A 22,420-nucleotide genomic window follows, 5' to 3' on the forward strand; every position below is an offset into this window, starting at 1 on the left:
TTTCATTTCCTGCCTCTCAGCAGTTTTTAGTGAGGAACTCCTGTGGTTCTTTAGGACCAGAGCGTTCCAAACAGGCCTCTAGTTCAGTCTGCTGCTGTGTCTGCAAAGTTTCTGAAATACTTTATTACCTTTTTCAGTGTTTTTTTTTTTGTGTGTGTTTATGGAGGTCCTGGCTGAAGCCACCAAGCACTATTCTCATTATAAGTGTCACCACAGCAGCTCTAGCAGTGTGACACTTTGTATGGGGAGCTTTCTGTAATTCATTCAGTCTTCACAAAGAAATCAGGCAGAGCAGATTCTGAGAACATATCTCCTCTTTCTTCAGGTAAGATGTCTTTAGTTCAGAGAGCATCGGAGGGGATTTCAGGTTATCTCATGAATCTAAGACCCTGTCTTTTCCTGATGTTTCTTGTTGTCAGGATCCTTCAAACAATCTTAGTTCTCACAATTTGCAAGACATTTCTCGGTAATCTGTACTCCTTAATTGTGTTTATTTGCTGGTGATTTTGCACAAAGCCTATCTTATGATACAGTCTCACAAGGAATTTGGGAAGTCCAAGTCTCAGTGACCTAAGATGCAGAAACCTTTTAACGCTAAGAGGCCTCGCATAGCCTCTCTGGATGGTTCTGATTTCCATTCTGTTGTTTCTGAAGGTTTTATTTCAGACAGGTGTAGTATAGCTAGTGCATTACCAAGGGTTTCTATTTTGGAGCTTTAGGAAGAGAGAGACATTCCAGTAGCTTTCAGTTGTTCACCTTTTCTGTGGGGATGATTTCCCAGACATTAGAGGTGCTTAGTATCACAAAATCTCCTATTCAGAGTCCTGAGTTCTAGGAGATCCTATTCTGGAAGGTATTCATAAGTCTTCCAGAGCTTTTCCAATTCATCAGGCTATTCAAGCTGTTATTTCTGCACAGTGGGATACTCATGAGTTGGGTCTTCATGTAGCTAGAGCCATGAACAAGCTCTATCGTTTACTCCTGGAGGAAGAAGAGAAGTTAACATTACCCAAAGTGGATGCTTTAGTTACTGTGGTTACTAAGAACACAATTTAGGTAGAAGGCGCTAAAACACTAAAGGATCTAGAAGATTGCAAATTGGAAGCTTTAGTTAAGCAAGGCTTTGAAGTAGAAGCTTTAGCTTACATGTGGTTCCTATATCTCTATAGCCTGCTTGGGATGGCTCCAACAGTCTGAGGAAGTTTCTGAAGCTGAGTATTCAAAAGACTCAATGTGTGGCCGATACATCATATGATCTAATTAGAAATTCTGCCAGATACGTAGCTGTTTGTCTTGGCTCCAAAAGTGGTTTGCAGATATGGCTTCAAAACTCATTTGACTAGACTTCCTTTTGGGGGAAAATTGTTTGAAGAATACTTAAAGAAGATAACTTAACATCTTGGAGAGACAAAACCACAAGGCTTGCAGAGGATAGACTGTGACCTTCATCTTGAGGTTTTCAAAGTAGATCCAAGTACAGGAGTAAGAGAAGATACAGGCCTGGAAGGACAAGTACTTCAAAGAGATCACAATTCCAAAACAAGTTATCATCCTTTCATTTTGTCTGCTATTAAAGTTCCCAAGATACTAAGACTTTGGTTAGAGGTCCCCAGTGATGTTTGTTTTTTTTTTTTTTTTTTTTTTTGGGGGGGGGGGGTTCTGCCCCTTGATTCGGCGGATAGGAGGTTGGCTATCTGCCTTTTTAGAGGGCTGGATTCAAATTACAAATGACCAGTGGATGCTGGATGTGATTCACAGAGAATACAAGTTGGAATTTTCCTACCACCTCACAGGCACTTTTATAGAATCTCCATATCATGCTCTTCAGAAAAGAAAAGCAGTCAACTCTAAAAGGTTTATAGATATTGGAACAGTCATTCTATTTCCAGACTCCAAAAGAAAAGGATACTCAATTTACTTTGTGGTCCCAAATAAAAAGGGTTCTTTCTGTCCAATTCTGGATCTTAATGCATTAAATTGAACTCTGAAAAGTCTGTCATTTTGGTATAGCGCCTCTCCCCACAGTCATTTCATCTGTGTCTCTAGTAGAATTTCTCAGTGCTGTATCTCAAAGAAGTGTATCTGCACATTCCAGTTAGGGAACTTCATGAAAGATGTTTTAAGTTTGCCATCTAGGTCAACATTTCTAATGACAAGCTCTTCTGTTGGTCTAGCTACAGCTCCTCATACCTTTTAAAATTAACAGTTGTGGTAGCAAAGGCTCTCAGGAAACAGGGAATTTTAATTCCTCCCTACTTAAACGGTTGCTCATCAAGGCAAGGAAGGTGCAAGAGAGTGATCGTGACATCCCATGTTATTCAGTTTTTATAGTCACTAGGATGGGAAATCATTTTCAAGAAAAACAAGCTAGAGTCAGCCCAGTGCTTGGAGTACCTAGGAGCACACTTCAACACCCACTTGGGGAAAGCATTTTTGCCAACACAGACTATTGAAGCTCAAGTTACCAGTTCATTCCATCCACACAGAAAAGGCTCCTTAAGCATGGGATTATTTAAAAGTTCTGGGATGCATGGTGACAACTCTAGATTTGTTTCCTTGTGCTCAAGCTCATATGCAGCCTCTCCAGACCTCTCTCTTGAAACATTGGTCCCTTCAAAATCGGCGTTAACGATATCTGTCTTCCTTGGGAGAAGGAAGCCAAAATTAGTGTGAACTAGTGGTTGGATGCTCACAATTTAATTATAAGGATATTATTAAAGACTCCAGATTGGACAGTGATCACCACAGACGAGAGTCTCCTCAGCTAAAGAACATATTGTTTGGATCAAGTTGTGTGAGGTTGTTGGACAGTGACCAGGACCCAGTGGTCCATCAGTCATTTAGAAGTTTGGACAATATGTTTGGCACAGAATCCTTTCAGACACTGCAGAAGTGGTGGCTTATGTTAATCATCAAGGAGGAACAAAGAACTCTGAGTTAGCGAAAGAATCTACAGTGCTGTTCTGGTTAATGGAAGCTCACATCCAAACAAGTAGATTTCTTTCGCAATTACACTCTAGATCAGGGGAATGGGAATTATTGAAGGCGGCCTTTGCCATGATCACACGGTGCTGGGGAGTTCTGGCAATAGACTTGATGGCATAAAGCTGCAGTGCCAAATTTTCAGATTTTTTCCAGTCACAGGAAAGATTCAATTGCAGCAGGCCTGGATGCCTCGCTAAGTCCTTGGCCCTCTTAAGGGCTCCTTGTCTTCTAACAGGATGAGTTTTGAAGGGGGTGGCGTCTCATCCAGGACTAGTAATTTTGATAGCGCTGGACTAGCCCTTTTCAAAAAATCTGGAATTTGCACCACTGATATTTGTTCAGAAGTTGTACCTTCCATAAATGTCTTGGGAGCTTCCCCCCCCCCCCCCCCCACCCCGATGGAATGGAAATCGCTGTGATGCAGCTCTTCCTGAGGGAAACATTCAAAAAGCCTGCCTCAGCTTCTACTGGTTGTCTCTGCTCCATGTCCCCAACACCGCTCAGTGTGAACACTGCTGCCTCAAACAGCGGAGAGCTTGTTCCTCATGGCTGCAGGGGAGGGGCTCTTCAATCAGGGCTCAAAGATGTTTCTAGCCCAGGAGATGCTGCCAATTCCTCCCTCATGGTCGGGGTCTCCAACAGGCTGCCATCCGATCACTTCGTTGATAAAAGGCTCTTCACGTGCATATCCATTGGACCTATAACCAGGGCTTCAAGCCACTGGGAGGCTTGAGCAGCGGCTTTCCCTTGGTGTTTTGGCATAAGAGGCAATTTGTCCCACCAAAGCAATGAAGAGCCAACAGCACCTCTGGTACGTGTGGCCATCTTGGAACAATACAATTTATGAAAAGTGCATTTAATAACCTCATCAATATGAGGCTTCAAAGATAGAGATGTATCCAAATAAATGCCAGGTATCTTCGAAACATTATCAACCTACAATATAAGCCCATCAGGAAAAGACAGTTCTTTAGGGTATATTTTGACCTATATGATCTAGCCAGAACAACTTAGTCTTATCCCTATTTAATTTAAATCCATGTGCTATACTTAACACTTCTAGCTTTCTTATAAAAAGAACGAGATCTGCAATAAAGGTAATTGTAATAAGTCCTGAATCAGTATCTACAAAAACATGTCATCAGCGTATGGAAAACAAATGTGACTCCAAGAATGTAAAAACTATAACAAAAGGATATCATATATATGTTAAGTAATAATGGAGATAGCTAAGAGTCTTGAGGATCTTTTCTCATCAACTCCAACAAACCTGAATGCATTCTGGTCATAGCAGGTGCACTGTCTGTTGTAACACATCATAGTTTTCATTGTGGGACATTGCTCTTAATCAAGAACTGTTTTAGAACACTAAAGCAGTCTATACCTCTTGTGTTTAACAGCAGTATCATTGTCAATACCTCATCTTTGTGCTAAAACGTACAAATATGAGCAATTGTGAGATAATCAGAAATATCTGTGGACTCATCTAATACTGGCAAAAAACAGTCACGATGCAAATCTGACATAAGTGTCTGAAAAACATCATCACTAATGGTTTCACATCTTCTGGCTACAGTGTTAGGAGCTGAACTGAAATTGGTCATTGACCACCTTTATTTCTGTAGGATTATATTTTTGCTCCGAACGTTCAGGAAAAAGAACTTGAATAGCAGCCTACAAACTACAACATAGCCATCAGTAAAAAGTTTTTTGTTTGAAAGAAGAATTTGTGAAAGTCTAAACGAGACCTCAGTGGCTCCAACAGAACGTTTCTGGAAAGCTTCAAAATATTTTGCTCAGTAATAAAATTCCTCTTAAGCTCAAATAGCTTTTCTTTCAGTAATTCACTACACAGTGGAAAATCTTTTGAATGATGTGGATGTTGTGTTGTGTATTGTCAGTTCAAATTGCATGACTTGAAAACAGAGACAATGTCTTGGCAAATCAGGCATGCTGCTTTGTTATGGCTAGGAATGAGAAAGTACTTCAGTTCCCATTCATCAGTGAAAATTCTGTTTTCATTGTGTGCTCTTCTGCGTTAGCGAACCTTTGGCATGGTTTCCACAATTCTCTGAACATGAGCATTTCATAGTTTCTCTAACTTCATCATCCCGGCACAGTGCACATTCCTGTAAATATGAATCCTGATTCTTTACCTGACCTACAGCCTTATGTAATTATGTGCGTACGGCGCAAGTGTATGGCCTATAAATGCTTTACATTGGCCTACATACATGCCCAACCCATGGCAATCCTTTTTTAAAGCATTTAGGGGGTATTTTACAAAGGCGTGCTAGCGTTTTTAGCACATGCTAAAAATAAGCGTACACTAAATATTAGAGACTGTCATATATTCCTGTAGGAATCTAGCATTTAGCTCATGCTAATCAGTGCATGCTAAATGCTAGAGACTCCTATAGGAACATATGGGCATCTCTAATATTTAGCACACACTTATTTTTAGTGCGTGTTAAAAACAGTAGCGCACCTTTGTAACAGGGGCTCTTAATGTACTATGTGAGTGGACAAGATTGAAATTAATGCACTTACAGGAATTGAAGAGCATTTCATTAAACTGTTTGAGGTCCGCAAAGGAGGACTTTGGGGGAGGGGGCATGCGTTGGAGACTACTTCACCAGATGTATGGTGACTTCTTGGGCCAAACCTGAAACCATTTTTACAGGAAATATTTGTAAAGCATCTGCTTGGTTTTCTTTAATTCTTTTGTAACGTTTTACATGCTAGATTTGCAGGCCAGACAAGATGCTGCTTTTAGTGCAGCCAGGGGCAGCCCAAGGCAATCTTCCACCTGAGGTGAGGGCTGAGATGGTGTCCTCCCTCCCTTCCTTGGCCATGGTCTGGCATCTCCCCCCTTCCTTCTTCAATCCCTTTCCCCTTTAACCCCCTTCCCCAAGCCTACCAAAAGATGGTGGCAGCATTGGTTCTTATAGGCTGCCCTGCCACCAGCACCTGCCTCTTTTCTCTATTGCAATCTGCCTCTGAGGAAACAGCAAATTATGTCAGAGGCAGGCTGCACTAGAGAGAAGAGGCTGTTGCCGGCTGCAGGGCAGCCAGTGGGAATCGCTGCCGTCTTTTAATAAACAAAGGTAGGCTTAGGGAAGGAGATTGAAGAAGGAAGGGAAGAGATGCCAGACCACGGCCGGTGTGGGGGGAAATGTCACTCCCGGAAGACTGCCGCCTGAGGCCCCCGCCTCAGGTAGCCTAATGGTAGGGCCACCTCTTGGTGTAGCATTTATTTCAGCAGGGATGCTTTCTTCTTGCCTGATATGAAGATTGCTTTGCTATATCCCATCAGTTCTGGATTGGTGTGGTAGTACTAAAAGGAAGGTGTCACGAAATGTCTAGCACCCACCTGGGGTTAACCCTGCGGCCACCTAAATGGTCTGCCCCTGTGCTGATCAGGTGTGCACTGCACTGGCATACCCTCCACCCCACCACACTGGGTTTCTCTTGCTTCTGGGTGAGTCTCCCCCACTTAAGTTATCTCCCTGGTTGTTTCTAAGAACACTGGGACCACAATCCTAGAGGTCCCACAGTTCCTAGAAAGCGCCCACAGAACAAAAACACAAACCATCAGGATTCTTAGTCTGGGACAGCACATCTAATAAACTAATAGGTCTATTTTCAGAAAAGTAGAACAGTGAACAGTGAAAAAAAAGATGGAATGGGCAAACAATAACAGGTAAAATAACTGGTATCAACAGTAAAACTAACTAGACATTTTATTACTACCTGAGTACTACCTGGGGAGTTCAAGAAAATAACTGCTCACTGATTTTTGAACAGGGTCTCAGTGTAGAGATCTGTACTCTCCACACTCCCTCTCTGAGACTGGGGATTTCCATCACATACTGGCTGGATAGGGCCAATTGGAGCCCAGAGCATTAGCACAGGGGGGTATTTGGCAATAACAGTGCATATTACTTTTCCTCAGGACTTAAGCTGAAAGGAAAAAAGTCGCCTCTGCAACAGCTTTAAAGCAGAGCACAGTCACCACCTGCTGGCCAAAGAAGAGAAATGCACTGGGGAAAAATACATCATAGAGTCACATAATAAATAACAGACATAAGTCCCCTGTTTTACCACAGAATGAAAATGTTTTACCTGATAATTTATTTCCTTGAGTTCAGCCAGATACATACCTGGTATTCTTTATTTGTCTCCCTCTGCGAGCCTTTATAATGTTCTGAAGTGTTTCTTGAATAGCCATATTAGAAAAAAAAATGTTCTTCTGAGATATTGATTGACTTTTTAATAGTAGTTTCTTCGTCATTGGTTGCTTTGTTTCTGAGGACCTGTGCCAATGTAGTGTTCTATATGGTGAGGGGGCTCACAGGTCTCCCTCCATCTGCTGGCTGACGGACATACCGTATCAGTTCTGGACTGGTTTGGTTGGATTCAAGGAAAGAAAATGATCAGGGTAAGACAAAGTTTCCATTTTTTCCTAAGGATATGTGTATTTTTTTTAATGTTTGTAATGTGCACTCTTGTTCAGTGCACAACATCAAAACATAACAATACCAAATTAAACAATGCTGTGCATTCAAGCGAAAAAAAAAAAGGGGAGAGAGAGAAATGTGTAATTCCCCTCAAAACATGGTTTTCAGCACCCAATACCCTGTCCCACTGGTCCTATTCCTCCCCCTTTCCCTCACCACCAGATAGCTCTGAAAGGTGAAAGGATACGTTACGTGTTAAAAATATACCTAACAGGCATGGTAGCCCTCTGGTGGTCGGGCTCTGTCCATGCAATAAATAATTTACAAGAGTGAAATGAAAGGAAAGTGGGAAGCCTTGAACATTTTTGTTTTAAATGACCACAACAATTGCTCATGCTTGACACTCAGAAGTGACAGTCATTCACTCTTGTAAAAAAAAAAAAAAATGCATTGGTAATTCTATTTTTCAGTTGAACTTTCTGTGCTTTAAAGATTGAATTAAGATGCTTCTCCTTTTTTTCTCTCACAAGGAAGCACATTTTCTTCTCAGATCTGTGGAGCACTTGAAGTATATTATTAATGCCCATGTACAGTTTGGTGAGTTTTGGATTATAATTCTTAACAGGTTTTTGACTGGACTTGATTTGTTATGCTTTATCCCTATTTACACAGAATGGAGGAAAACCTTAGGGGTCCTTTTGCAAAGGTGACTAGAATTTTTAGTGCACACTAAATGCTAGAGACACCCATATATTCCTATGGGTGTCTCTAGCATTTAGCTTGTGCTTATTGTTAGCACATGCTAAAAGTGCTATTGCGCCTTTGTAAAAGGACCCCTTAGTCAATCAGGCCTTTACTGCTAAGCAAGGAAAATAGCAGTGTTAAGCCCTATTTTTGCATAGGACGTCCAGGTAGCAATAGAAATGTCCAAGTCAAGAGATTAAGCTTCCCATGTATTTTACAAAGGCCTTAAAGAATATGGAACCCTTTGTAAAGCATATGTAAGGATATGGGAAATACATGAGTAAATTGCAACACATATAGCAGGAACAGCCATTTCAGAAAGGCACACATTCAAAAAAAACCCAAAAAGGAATCTTGTGGAGTTTAGAACATGTAATTACCTATTTATTTACAAAACTGGACATCCAGGAATTTCAGAGATGGTTCTAAACACCAGAGACAGTTACCCTCTTGAACACTGGTGCAAACCCTAGGTCCAAACAAGCAATTAGCAGACATATGTGTGTGAAATCAGGTGAAAATGCTGATGTCTGGTTTTTATTTTATGTGTATGTGTGTGTTGTTGGGTTTTTTTTTTTTTTGGGGGGGGGGGAGGGGGTTGTATATATTGCTGTTACAAAATTGAAAATACATGAATACTGTTCCAGCTTGCCAAAACCACATCCAGAACATGTCCTCTTCAAAACTATGTGCTGCAAATCTAAATGTGTAAATAGAAACATTCTGTAATCACTGTTTATAAACCAAGGATATTTATACATGTTTACACTGCTTTTTACATATGTAAAGGCTGTGAGGCCCTTCTAAAATAATCCAGAAATAATACAGACCAAAAGTAGGAATCCCAGTTATTTTTGGGTGCTGATCATCTTGGAAAGGTTTAGATTGGAAAGGCTTGAACATAACCACATTATGTTTTTTAGAAAGGTCATCTTTTCCTTATGAGCTGTAGGCTTCAATCCACAACACAATAAGCTTTCCATTCACTCCTTGCAACCAGTTGCCACAGATTGGTCCCTGTGAGGGGCCTGTGCAGAAAACTTTCCAAGTGGCTAATGCAGGCTTAACAGTTTTACCACGGAATAGCAATGCAGGAAGTGTTTCAGGGTGGGTGTTAACCTTATATAGAAACCCTTACCCCAGTCCATATTAAAATACATTTTTTTTCTTTTTATTAAATTTTAGATCATATTACAATATCAAAGAAAACTTTGAAAGAAGTAAGGGACATCTCCATCATAAATAAGTAAAAATATAATAAAAAAGGAAAAATCGCTTTTTAAATGTCCCTTAATAACAGTCCACAGAATTGGAGACAAGATTACCAAATAACTGAGAAAATAGTTACATTAAAAAAAATTATAACCAAGCAAGCTAGAGAGCATCTAATTATTACACTATCTTCACTGTTTAACAGCTCCCTTCCCTTCTAAAAAAAAAAATGTAATACAAGGATTATCCCGGACTGCTTTCCGCAGTGGCCCCCGTCCCCCGATATAAAAAGTTGCCATGGTACTCTAGTAGCCCCTTTCCCAACCCAAACCCCCTTCCCTTGATCCAAAAAACAAAGTTGCCGTGGAAGTCTAGTGACACTCCTCTCCCACCCAAAAACATTCCTTAATAGTCTAGTAGAAAGAACCCTGTCACCCACCTGCGACCCCTTGCCTAGGCCAACCGTGCCCAATACCTTAAAGGAGGCAGGACTGATACCCACTCGCGTCATCTGCAAAATTGCGGTGCCCTGACCAACGCAGTGCATCCTGGGATATATCGGGCATAGTCATATTACCATATGCAAATGACAACAGTAAAGGCAGGAGCGAGTGGACATTGCTCCTGCCTCCTTTAAGGTACAGTGCTGGGGGTGCCTAGGCAAGGAAATCATGAGGTGTGGGGGATTTCCGCTAGACTTAAGAGTACCAAGGATTGTTTTGAATGGGTGGAGGGGTAGAGGGAGGGGGCCAGTAGACTACCAGGGAATTTTGGAGGGGTTGGGGTTGGACATGGGGGAGGGGGAATGTTCCTAGACAGCAGGGTTTTTTTCAAAGAGGAGGATGGAAACAGATGTCTGGTTGGTGGGCCGGTTTGTTAGGATATTGGGGAGAGGGGGGGTTGGCAATTCAAATACCGTGGCATTCTTGTGTGTTTTTTGTCACCCTGTCAGTGCCTGAGCCAGTCACTGCTCAGGCACTGACAGGAAAGGTAGTGATATACAGATTACTGTAGTGATATAACACGGCAGTAATTTGCATGCTCATTGATTATAGCATGCCATGTTAATTTGTGTGGGCTGTACTGTGAGGCTGTCTGCATGAGCCCCTGAGTTAGCTCTCTTCATAAATGAGGCAGGATACTGATTTACTATTTAGTGGCTTTATTTACATCTTTATGGGGGCATAGTTATGAATGTGGGCTACCGTTAAGGCATGTTATTATACCACTAACTTGTGCTATTTTACAATAGATCCTGTTTTGTGCAGTGAGACCTAGTTACTAAAGACTAGAATTAATAGTAAAATAGCATGTCTTAATAGTCTCCCACATTAATTACATCCTCTTTACCAATTTTCCCATCAAACAGCTATCTAAAGTGCAGTTATAAACAGGTAACAAACTTTTCTAATTATAACTGTTCTCGATAATACAGCTTAGGGGCTTTAACTTACGCTCCTATAGCAACTTGCACAAATTAACCCATTTTCCAAACAGGCAATAATTTTCCTCTTTCGAGTTGTCTGATTCTCCATGGTACAGTCTAGGCCCTGTAATATGCCAGCCTACCTCTTCTGTGATCCCCTTTATATGTCTGTCTTTACATATCACAGGCCTTAATCTAATCAGGACATCTGCAGTACACATAAAACTAAAAGAAAAATAATTACAAAGAAAAATAGTTATAATTAATTTACTGTCCTTTTTCCAAGGATGGCAGAATTTCACATTTCTTAATTTGATATTCCACAAGTAAAATAATATGCAAGTGGTTTACAGTTTGTGAACATCAAATTCTTTGATATTGTTGTGGGTATTGAGCAGTGTCTTCAAGAAGTATACTTGGCGTAGCACTACCACATCAGACAATGACACCTACAGTATCACTAGCTGCTCCACCTGCAAGCTAGATTTGACTAAAAATAGTTTGAAAAGGTTGCAGCTAATTCAAAATTCAACAGCTTGGTTAATCATAGGGAAAAAAAAAAGTTGATCATGTGGCACAAATTCTTACTGAATTTCATGGGCTTCCAATTATGGCAAGGATTTCCTTTAAGAAGTTGTGCATGTGTATAAGGCTTTTTTCTCTGTGGACAAGCATGCCGTATTTTCATATGTGAGTGATGTCATCCACGTCACCTGATGCAGAGCATTAAAAAGTTAGTATGCCTTTAAGAGCATGCACAGTATCCCCAGCGCGAATGTGTGAGTCAAGACCATTCTCATCCGCTGTGAGGAGAGGACTCGTCACGTTATCTTTTTGAGCATTTTTTGCCTTCTCTGGGAGATTTTTTTTTCTCCTGTTTTTGGGGTTTTGTGCCTTTTTCTTCTTTCCCTTATTGTTTTAGGTATTTTTTCCCCACTTGTTAAGTTTTCTTATTTTTTTGCACTCTTTAGGCCCTCTTAGGCCTGAGCTCCGGTTGGGACTCGTTCCCTATATTTTCTTTCTGGTGCTTTGCCCCTTTTTCTGGCATCATCGACTGTTTGTTTGATTTGACCATGACTGAATTCCCCTCCATTCATAGAAGGTTCCTAGTGGCGTTAAGTTCTGTACCCGGTGTAATAGGACCATCTCTAGAAAAGACACTCATTCCTGTTGTTTTCAGTGTTTGGGGCCTGAACATACTCTTTCCAGCTGTGTTCTTTTCCTTTGTATGAAGAGAAGGACACAGCTGGCCAGAGAAGCTCAGCAAGAAAACCTTTTGGAGCCTGGTCTGAATCCTCAACTTTGGCATCGGCATCAACGTCAAGACTTGCACCAGCATTGACTGCATCAGTCCATATGGCTGCTAGGTCTGTCTCAGACACTAGAAGTGGGCATGCATTGAGTAGGTCTCCACCTGCCTCGATGCCAACTGCTGTGCGTGGTCCCCGGGACTGGTCAGCATTGGACCCGACCCCAAGGCAATGTGAGGATTCAACGTCATCCTCGTCGGCACCAAGGAGTGTTGATGACTGGCATTGGGTAAAGGCCAAGAAACATCAGTATTGATTCCCTTGAACACATGATGCTGGTTGCTCTGGGGCACCAAGGGATCCCCCAGTCCCCAAGAAGCGTTCGCACCGAGAGGACCATTTTCCCTCCATACAGGAGGTGCTGATGCTTGGGTTCCTATACACCCACTTCAACCCCGGCAGTTCAGCAGCCTGTCTCTGACCCTATGCCCTAGCCTTTCCTGATGGCCTATCTTGATGAGCGCATCCAGGCCATGCTCCATGGGCATATGGTGGGGCTCTTACTATAGAGTGTGTTGGTGTCTTGGGTGCTTCTGCCTGCTATGCAAGGCTTTCAGCCTGCGGTGAGGTCTCTGACACTGGTGCCACGTGCAGTACTGGTGTAGACCGCCGCTGTGCTGGCACCCCCTTGATATCAGTGGATGAAGCTTCACCAGAGTCGAAAGTGGAGCTGACACCTTGATGCCCCTCTTGAGGATGTGGTTCCTCTGTATTGAGGCAGGCTTGGTCTCGGCCCTCCCATCAGTATTGCTTTGCTGACACTGATGAGGAGTGCTCAGGGGAGTCTGATGAAGATCCGCAGTTATTATCATAGGACAAGTCCTATGATATCCCATCTAATCCCTCCCCTCCTGATGAAAGAAGAAACTTTCCACCTAAGAGCTTTTCCTTTCCATCTTTTGTCTGGGAAATGGCAGCTGCCATTCCAATTCATTTAGAGATGGAGGACGAGCCCTGGGCTGAGATGTCCTGGACTACAATTCCCCTCTTAGAGAGGCTGTGACTGTCCCGCTTCACAAAGTCCTGTGGGACAGGGTGAATAACTGGGACTCCCCTCCCTTGGTTCCTGTCCGCCCTAAGAAGATAGACACAATGTACCGGATCCAGAGCTTCCCTGGGTTTGTTAGGCCCCAGTTGTCTCATCACTCCTTTCTGGTGGAATCCGCGCTCAAAAGAGCCAGGATTTGTAGAAACTTTGCTTCAGTGCCCCCTGGCAGGGAAGCTAGAACCCTGGATTCTTTTGGCCGGAAGATGTATCAGGCCTCTACTCTCATTTCCCGTATTCAGACTCCAGCTCTACATGAGCCTGTGTGCGGAACTTGGTTTGTGGTATGTCTGATGTGGCGGAATCTCTCCCACAGGAGCAGGCCGAATCTCTTCATCAGTTGGCCAAGTAGCAGAAGGCGTGCCATAAGTTCTTGGCCAGGGGCACCTATGCCACCTTTGATGTGGTGTCCAGGATCTCTGCCCAGAGTATAGCTATGCGCAGACTCTCATGACTACATGTCTCTGACTTAGTCCTTGCGGTCCAGCAGAGGTTGGTGGATGCCAAATGCCGGGGGGATAACCTTTTTGGAAAGAAAGATGGAGGAGGTCACTAACCTCATCAAGAAACACACTTACCCCATTGATACTAACTCCCGCTGGACATCCTCTGCACCTTCCTTCTCATCTAGTAGGTTTTTGGCCAAGTCAAAGAGGTGTCCCTACTATTCTCAGAGACATAGGTATGCTCCTTACCAGCCTCAGCAGGCTCAGTCCTAGCGTACTCATTTTTGTTGACTGTGTCCACCCAATGCCCAGCCAGATCCCCAGTCCAAAGCTGGGGATGAGCTTTTGACTGGCTCCAGCAGAGCATAGCTGATGTAAGTGTCACCATCCCAGTTGACCTGCTGGTTGGATGGAGGCTGAATATTTTCCAGGAAAGGTGGCCCCTTGTTACCTCCGACCGGTGGATTCTTCAAATAGTCTGTCTTGGTTACGCCTTGCATTGGTGACAGAGACCACCAGATTGCCCACTGAAAGTGTCTCACTTCAAGCTTTTGTCACAAGTTCTCCGTCCTTCTAAAGGCCCATAAAGTCAACCCCATTACAACAGGGAAAGAAGGGAAGGGATTCTATTCCAGGTACTTCTTGTGCCCAAGAAAACAAGGGGGGGGGGGAGTTCATCCCACCTTAGACCTCAGGGCCCTGAACGAAAAGTTCAGGATGGCTTCCCTGGGCACCCTTCTCCCCATTATTCAGGAAGACGATTGGCTGTGCTTTCTGGACTTAAATAATACTTACACTCACATCCCAATACTTCCGGGTCATAGAAAGTATCTTCGGTTTTGACTGGGGACACATCAGTTCCAGTACCATGTAATGTCTTTTGGCCTCGTGTGGGCTCATAGGGTCTTCACCAAGTGTCTTGCAGTAGTCACAACGTCGCTGTGCAGACTGGGAGTCCATGTGTTCCCCTACCTGGACGATATGCTGGTGAAGAGCACGTTGAAGAGCGGTGCTTAGGAGTCCATGTGGAGAACTATTTGGGTGTTGGAACTACTATGGTTTGTTTTAAACTACCCCAAGTCCCATCTATATCCCATTCAACAATTGGAGTTCATAAGAGCAGGCAAGGGCTTTTCTCCCTGTGGCAATCAGACACTGTTGTTGCTTCTTGCCACAGTGGTCCAAGCCAGCCAGTAGGTCACATCTCAACAGTTATTGAGGTTGTGGGGCCACAGGGCCTCCACTGTCCGTGTCACACCCATGACACGTATTGAGAACTGCTCAGTGGACCCTAGCTTTCCAGTGGTGTCAAGCCTCAGGGAACCTAGTGGATGACATCCGAGTGACACCAGAGTTGGTTCAGTCTCTGGTGAACAATTCAATCCACTTTAGGGCTGAGGAATTTGGAATAGAAGTCCCACAGTCAGAGTGTGTTGACAGATGCATTCCACTTGGGGTGGGAAGCTCACATAGACAGGCTTCATACTCAAGGTGCTTGGTCAGCTCAGGAGACAGATCTTCACATCAACCTTTTGGAGCTACGGGCAATCAGGAACACTCTAAAGGCTTTCACAGATCATCTGTTCAACCGAATTGCGCTCATTCAAACGGGGGGGGGGGGGGGGGGGGGGGGCACTGGATCACGCCCACTGTGTCAGGAGGCTATCTGGATATGGCACTGGGCAGTCCAGCATGGGATGTGTCTTAAAGCCAACTTACCTGATAGTCAAATCCAAATGCCTGGCCAACAGACTGAGCAGGGTCATGCAACCGTATGAGTGGTCTGTCAGCATGTGCATTGCCTGTAAGATCTTCCAAGTATCGGGTACTCCCTTTTTGGCTCATTGTCACTCTGTTCAATCACAAAGTTCCCCAGTACTGTTCCAGGCTCCAGGCCTATGACAGACTAGCGTCAGATGCCTTTCCCCTTCACTGGGGGACTGGCCTTTTGTATGCGTATCCTCCCATGCCTCTTGTGGGGCTTTTCTGAAGCTCAGGCAAGACCAAGGAACCATGATCCTGATTGCTCCATACTGGCCCAGGCAGATCTGGTTCCTTCTTCATCTGGAGTTGTCCTCCGAAGAACCTAGTGTTTTCCGACCCTCACCACACAAAACAAGGGATCTCTTCTACATCCCAACCGCCAGACTCTGGCTCTCACAGCCTGGATGTTGAGAGTTTAGAATTTGCTTCCTTGCATCTGCCTGAAGGTGTCTCCAAGGTCTTGCTGGCTTCCAGGAAAGATTCCACTAAGAGGTGTTACTTTTTCTAGTGGAGGAGGTTTGCCGTCCGGTATGAGGGCAAGGCTCTAGATCCTCTTTTTTTGCCCTACACTGACCCTGCTCTAATTCCTTCTACATCTTTCTTACTCTGGTCTCAAGACCAACTCTATAAGGGTTTACCTTTGCATGATTAGTGCTTACCAAATGGTAGGCCCATCTCAGGACAGCCTCTAGTTGTTCGCTTGATGAGAGGTTTACTTTTGACAAAGCCCCCTATCAAGCCTGTCCGCATATGTCATGGGACCTCAACGTCGTCCTCACCAAGCCGATGAAAGCTCCTTTTGAGTCACTCGATTCCTGTCATCTGAAATACTTGATCTGGTTGGTCTTGTTTTTGGTGACTGTTACTTCAGTTCGCAGAGTCACTCTACCAAAACCCTCATCCACACCCTTGTCACCTCTCGTTTAGACTACTGCAATCTGCTTCTTGCTGGCCTCCCACTTAGTCACCTCTTCCCTCTCCAGTCGGTTCAAAACTCTGCTGCCCGTCTCATCTTCCGCCAGGGTCGCTTTACTCATACTACCCCTCTCCTCAAGACCCTTCACTGGCTCCCTATCCGTTTTCGCATCCTGTTCAAACTTCTTCTACTAACCTATAAATGTATTCACTCTGCTGCTCCCCAGTATCTCTCCACACTCGTCCTTCCCTACACCCCTTCCCGTGCACTCCGCTCCATGGATAAATCTTTCTTATCTGTTCCCTTCTCCACTACTGCCAACTCCAGACTTTGCGCCTTCTGTCTCGCTGCACCCTACGCCTGGAATAAACTTCCTGAGCCCCTACGTCTTGCCCCATCCTTGGCCACCTTTAAATCTAGACTGAAAGCCCACCTCTTTAACATTGCTTTTGACTCGTAACCACTTGTAACCACTCGCCTCCACCTACCCTCCTCTCTTCCTTCCTGTTCACACTAATTGATTTGATTTGCTTACTTTATTTATTTTTTGTCTATTAGATTGTAAGCTCTTTGAGCAGGGACTGTCTTTCTTCTATGTTTGTGCAGCGCTGCGTATGCCTTGTAGCGCTATAGAAATGCTAAATAGTAGTAGTAGTAGCTTCAGACCCTAAGATCCACCTTATACTAAGTTTTATCACAACAGAGTAGTTCTCTGCATACATCCTAAGTTCTTGCCTATGGTTGTGTCCATCTGAACTAGTTGATTGTTCTTCCAATGTTCTTTCCCAAACCGCTTGCCTATCCAGATGAAAATGCACTGCACACCTTGGTCTGCAAGTGAGCATTAGCCTTTCACTTGGAGCGGACTAGGCGCTAGACAGTCCGCCCAACTTTTTGTTTCTTTTGATCCAACAGGATGGGGGATGCTATCGGGAAACACACAATTTCTAATTGGCAGATTTAATTTCTTTCACTTACGCCCAGGCTGGGCTGACTCTTGAGGGTCATGTCAAAGCTCATGGTGTCAGAGCTATGGCAGCGTTGATAGCCCACTTGAGGTCAGCTTTCATTGAAGAAATATGCAAGGCTGGAAAGTGGTCTTCACCTCACACATTCACATCTCACTGCTGCCTTGAGCAGGATACCCGACACGATAGTCAGTTTGGACAGACAGTTCTGCAGAATTTGTTTAATGTCTGGAATCCAACTCCGCCCCCTTAGGCCTGTTTTGTTCTGTTCCAATCTACACTTTCACACAGTTGTATATAGTTTCAAGTTCATCAGTATTTTGGTCTCACAGTCACGAGGTTCAATTGACCAGTGGTTGTTGTTTTCGGTGAGCCTGATAGCTAGGGATTCCCACAAGTTAGAATATTGCCTGCTTGTCCTCGGAGAAAGCAAAGATACCTTTATCAGGTATTCGCCAAGGACAGCAGGCCATTCATTCTCAAATACCCTCCCTTGGAGTTGATTTCATGCTGTAGTATTGCACTGCTGGTCCTGTACTCTCGCAGTGGGAGGGGATTCTTGACATGCTCTTAAAGACGTAGTAACTAGGTGATGTGGATGACGTCACCTACATGTGAGAATGAATGGCCTACTGTCCTCGGATAATACCTGCTACAGATAAGTATCTTTGCTTTATTTGTGTGTTCTAGTTTATCTTTCTGATAAGCCGGAGAAATATTTTCCTTCACACTGTTTACGTTCTTCATAGAAATTGTTGATTCAGTTACCCTCATTGAGTACTGTTAAATTGCCAGCTGTGAGGAACAGTGTGTTATGTTTTGCTGGACCTTCTTTGTGGACCACACCGTCATTTGACCTGCATTGTATTCCTAAGTATTTATCCTTCCAGAAATCCTTGAATACTTGTTTTTTTTAAGTAGAGCTATGATTTAGATCTGTGATGATTTCCATGGGTTTCTTAGACATCTAGACACTGAACTTTGTATTTTGTAAGTTGTTTTTTTATTTTGTTTTTTTTAAATCTTTTATTATGTAAACCACTTTAATGTCATAGTTGTGTTGCCAATAAATCAAATAAGTAGAAGCTGGCTGAATTTCGGTCTCAGTTTGGTACCAAAACTGGATTGACATCTGGGTTTGAGTTTCAGCCAAAAAATGCTTGTACCTTTTTGACTGAAACCTGAAACTACCCCCCCTCCCCCTCCCACACACACATCCTACCCGACCACCCATAGGCCCTCTTTGGGCCTACCTTAGGAAGCCCTGGTGGTCTAGTAGCCTCTTTGGCGGCAGGAACAATCCCATTCGTTCCTACACTATGCCACTGCTCCGATGCAGTGGCTGCCGAGACTGCCATGGGAGGGTCCTGGCAGTCATTTTGTTATTGGTAGCAGCGTGGACAGGACTGCTATGCGAAGTTCTAGCAGTCATTTTGTGACTGAAACTAGCACGAGCAGAACTTGCTCCTGCCCTTGCTGGTTCCAATTGCAAAATGCCTGCTGGGACCTCCTGTGGCAGTCTCGGCAGCAATTGCATCAGAGCAACTGCATGATGCAGGAATGATTAGGTTTGTTCCTGCCCTCAAACCTCCAGGGCTTTCTAGGGTAAGCCTGGGTGGGATGGGAGGGGTGGACAGAGAGGGGAGCCACTGCTTGGGGGGAGGGGTTGGCTCAGGGGGAAGTTTTTTTGGTTGGGTTTGGGGGGGAAGGAAGTTTCATTTACGGTTTTGATTTTGCCGAAACCGAGCAGTCAATTTTGGTCACAGATTCAGTTTTGGCAGAAACTGAAGATCCTGGGTTTGGTCAAGCTCTACAAATAAATCTTCAAGGTTGTCAGGAACATACCGCGAGCCTCTTCATCTTCCCCAAATGTACTTCAGCTCCATCGACATCTATAGTATTGACATCAAAACAACTGTCTAAATCTCACTTGATGCATGTGAAAGATTTTGCTGCATTAACACAAAGAATATTGATGATATTGATGCTTCTTTGTATGATCTGACTGATTTGGTAAAAATCAAGAAAATTAATAATCCTGGAAATGACAGAAAACAAAAATTTTCTGGCTGCACACCACTACTACCTGTGCCATCTGTCAACTGGATCTGCAAACATCCTTCATCAGAATACATCTTGGTACATTCTTGGCCTATCATATTCCCATCGATAGGCTTCTAGCCTCATAAAGTCCACTCTCAGTTTATAAAAGGGCTTCTACAGGTCAAGCTTTCTGTGCTGTGGGACCTTAATATTATCCTGATCTCTGTCATGAAAATAACTTTTGAACCAGTGGAGTCTGCTTCACTCAAGCATGTTACCTAGAAAGTGCTTTTTCTTATAGCATTTTCTTCAGCTAGAATAAGTAAATTTTAAGCTTTGGTGGCATATGAACCATTAGTTAATTTTATGGCAACAAAATTGTTTACATACAAAGCTGGTCGTACCTTTTCACTGTCAGTGAGGAAATAGTGGTCCCTATGGTTTGCCCTGAACCTAATAAGAATCCACTCAAGAAGTTGCATCACATTCTGGATTGCAAAAAGGCTCTTGCTTACTAACTTAATTTAATAATTAAATCAAGTAGAAAATCTACTCTGCTGTTTGTCTCCTTGTCCAACAGAACTGGTATTTCTATACTCAAAGTAGCAAATTGGCTAGCATCCTGCATCTAATTCTATTTTGAACTAGTACTCCTTTAGCTAGTAAAGTCAAACTCACCAAATCAGAGAGACTGCAGCTACCATGGTTGTCTTGAAATCTGCTTTGCTAGACACTTAAGCTGGTACTCAGGTTTGAGTATCAATAATTGACTTTAACAAGCAGTAATTGGCACTAATTTGCAGTTAAACGCACAACTAAATTACAACCCTATTCTATAAACTTTGCATCTAACTTCTATAGCACACAACTGCAAATGGAGTGTTGATATGGGAGGGGCATGGGTGGGTCACACATTTATGCCTGAAACTTTAAGTTGCAATCTCATATGACCCAGCGTCTTATGCTTTCAAAAAACAAAATTAAAGAAGGTTTTTTAGAATGTAAAGTCATAGGTCTCAGTGGGGACTCATTTCATAAGAGCAAAATCAACTCTTAGCTCGCCTTGCCTCTTCACTGGTCTATAATAACTTTAATTTTAAACTCATTTTTAAATTCTCTTTTACTATTTTATTATAAATCATTTTCATTTCATTGTTTAAACATTTTTTTTCACTTATTTAGACCTTTAAAACAAATTTATATTCAGTCATTGAATTGTTTAGCTCATATCTCAGAGAAGATTTCAATAATGTATGACTTAGCTTTTTGTTTGCAGTTATAGTCATTATGGACCAATGAAGAGGCAAGGCAAGCTAAGAGTTGATCTGGCTCTTATGTAATGAGTCGCCACTGAGACCTATTTTATTTTTTTATTTTAGTTACATTTGTACCCCGCGCTTTCCCACTCATGGCAGGCTCAATGCGGCTTACATATACAGGTACTTATTTGTACCTGGGGCAATGGAGGGTTAAGTGACTTGCCCATAGTCACAAGGAGCTGTGCCTGAAGTGGGAATTGAACTCAGTTCCTCAGTTCCCCAGGACCAGAGTCCACCACCCTAACCACTAGGCCACTTCTCCATTTTTAATTTTGTTTTTTGGAAGCGTAAGACACTGGGTCATATGAGATTGTTACTTATATATTTTACCTCCGTTTAAGTGAGATTCTTATGTGGGCCCCTTTGAAGTTGAAACTTTAAGTTGTGCACATAAGTGCCAGCATTTAAGCATGTGCATTTATATCAACTTCAGAGACAGCATAAGTGGTCACACCTAAATTAAAGCATGTTGCTGCTGATGTACACTAATATTCTATGAAGGATTCCTATTGTTTCCCACTGATGTGATGATACAGTAATAATCCAAATATTGCTATTGTGCTATTCATCTTCCCCTAGCTTGTGTTACTGTATTGTGCTATTCATCTTGTGATTGCTTAATGTTTTGTTGACTTGGAGTCTTGTCCTTGATATTTTTACTTTTTCACATTTAATTTCATTTATATAAACTGCCATGATGTTTTCCACGAATAACGGTATAACAGATGTTCGAGTAAATAAATGCTAGCTCAGTATTCATGATTTTAGTGTCTTAAGTTTTAGCATTGTTTATAGAACTCTCTTTTATGCAAAACAGCATCTTGGTCCTTATTTCATATCTTCACTTCATACTACTTTTTGAACCATTCCACAGTTAGAGACAGTGCATTCAACTGAGCTGTGCTGTCAACCTGTCCTCGTAACATTGATAACTCTGGCATTTCTTCTCCATGATTGGGTTGCCCCTGGGCAATGCATAAATTATAAGGTAAATTGAATAGCATGAGCTTAGGAGTCACCCCTACTTGTATGCCTGTCTCATCAACAGGAAAAGTATCGTTTCTTACCTTAACAGGTGTTTTCCTTAGATGACAGGATTAATCAGGCACACAATCCCCCTAACCTCTCTAAGAGCTCCATTCATTTTTGAGCAGTGGAACTGAGGAGATTGCTATGTGTGAGAAGGGCTGCACATGCTCAGAACTTTACACTAAGTTCTGAGCTCAGTGTGTGATGTCACCTACTGGTGTGGCTGATTAATCCTGGTGTCTATTGAAAACATCTGTTACAGGTGATAAGCAATGCTTTATGGTTAAACTGAAAAAGATCTGCCAGATTTATGCATGGAGAGAAAGTTGTGATTTTATAAAGAGATCTCTTTTTACATGAAAAGCCAATTCAGGTTTATATTTGTGTCCCTTATAGAGAACATTTTCACATAAGGGAAGGATCAGTTGATTTGACCAACTATAGTACATAAACTTTTCCAAATGTAGGAGGTTATATGCTAGTATGGGATTTATTTTTTTTCCCTTATAATACATGCTCTTAGGTTCTCTTTCTTCTTTTAGGCATAGCTTTAATGATGTGGAATACATTTATTGTGAAAAGGTTTTCTGCTGCTGCCTACTTAATGGAGAAGGTAAGTACTGGAAGAGGAGGGTTAATCCTGGCAAGTTTTCTTGCTAGTCATTTTTTATCATCATCATATTACAGCAGTTCACTAAGTCCTCAAATAAAATATTTAAAGTATTGTACATATTGAATTTTGGAGCACTTTCT

At 42.7% G+C, this 22,420-nt stretch overlaps 1 protein-coding gene across 2 annotated transcripts in view; it reads left to right on the forward strand.

Moving 5' to 3' along the window:
- RAB3GAP2 (RAB3 GTPase activating non-catalytic protein subunit 2) overlaps nt 1-22,420 on the forward strand; it is a 284,414-nt gene that overhangs the window by 227,820 nt on the left and 34,174 nt on the right. For both annotated transcript variants that reach the window (XM_030196010.1, XM_030196011.1), the window contains exons 27-28: nt 7,976-8,042; nt 22,210-22,280. In XM_030196010.1, the coding sequence (XP_030051870.1) occupies nt 7,976-8,042; nt 22,210-22,280 (138 nt within the window). The remainder of the gene's footprint in view (nt 1-7,975; nt 8,043-22,209; nt 22,281-22,420) is intronic.

This window comes from Microcaecilia unicolor, chromosome 3 (assembly GCF_901765095.1).
Source record: "Microcaecilia unicolor chromosome 3, aMicUni1.1, whole genome shotgun sequence".
NCBI classification, from domain to species: domain Eukaryota; kingdom Metazoa; phylum Chordata; class Amphibia; order Gymnophiona; family Siphonopidae; genus Microcaecilia; species Microcaecilia unicolor.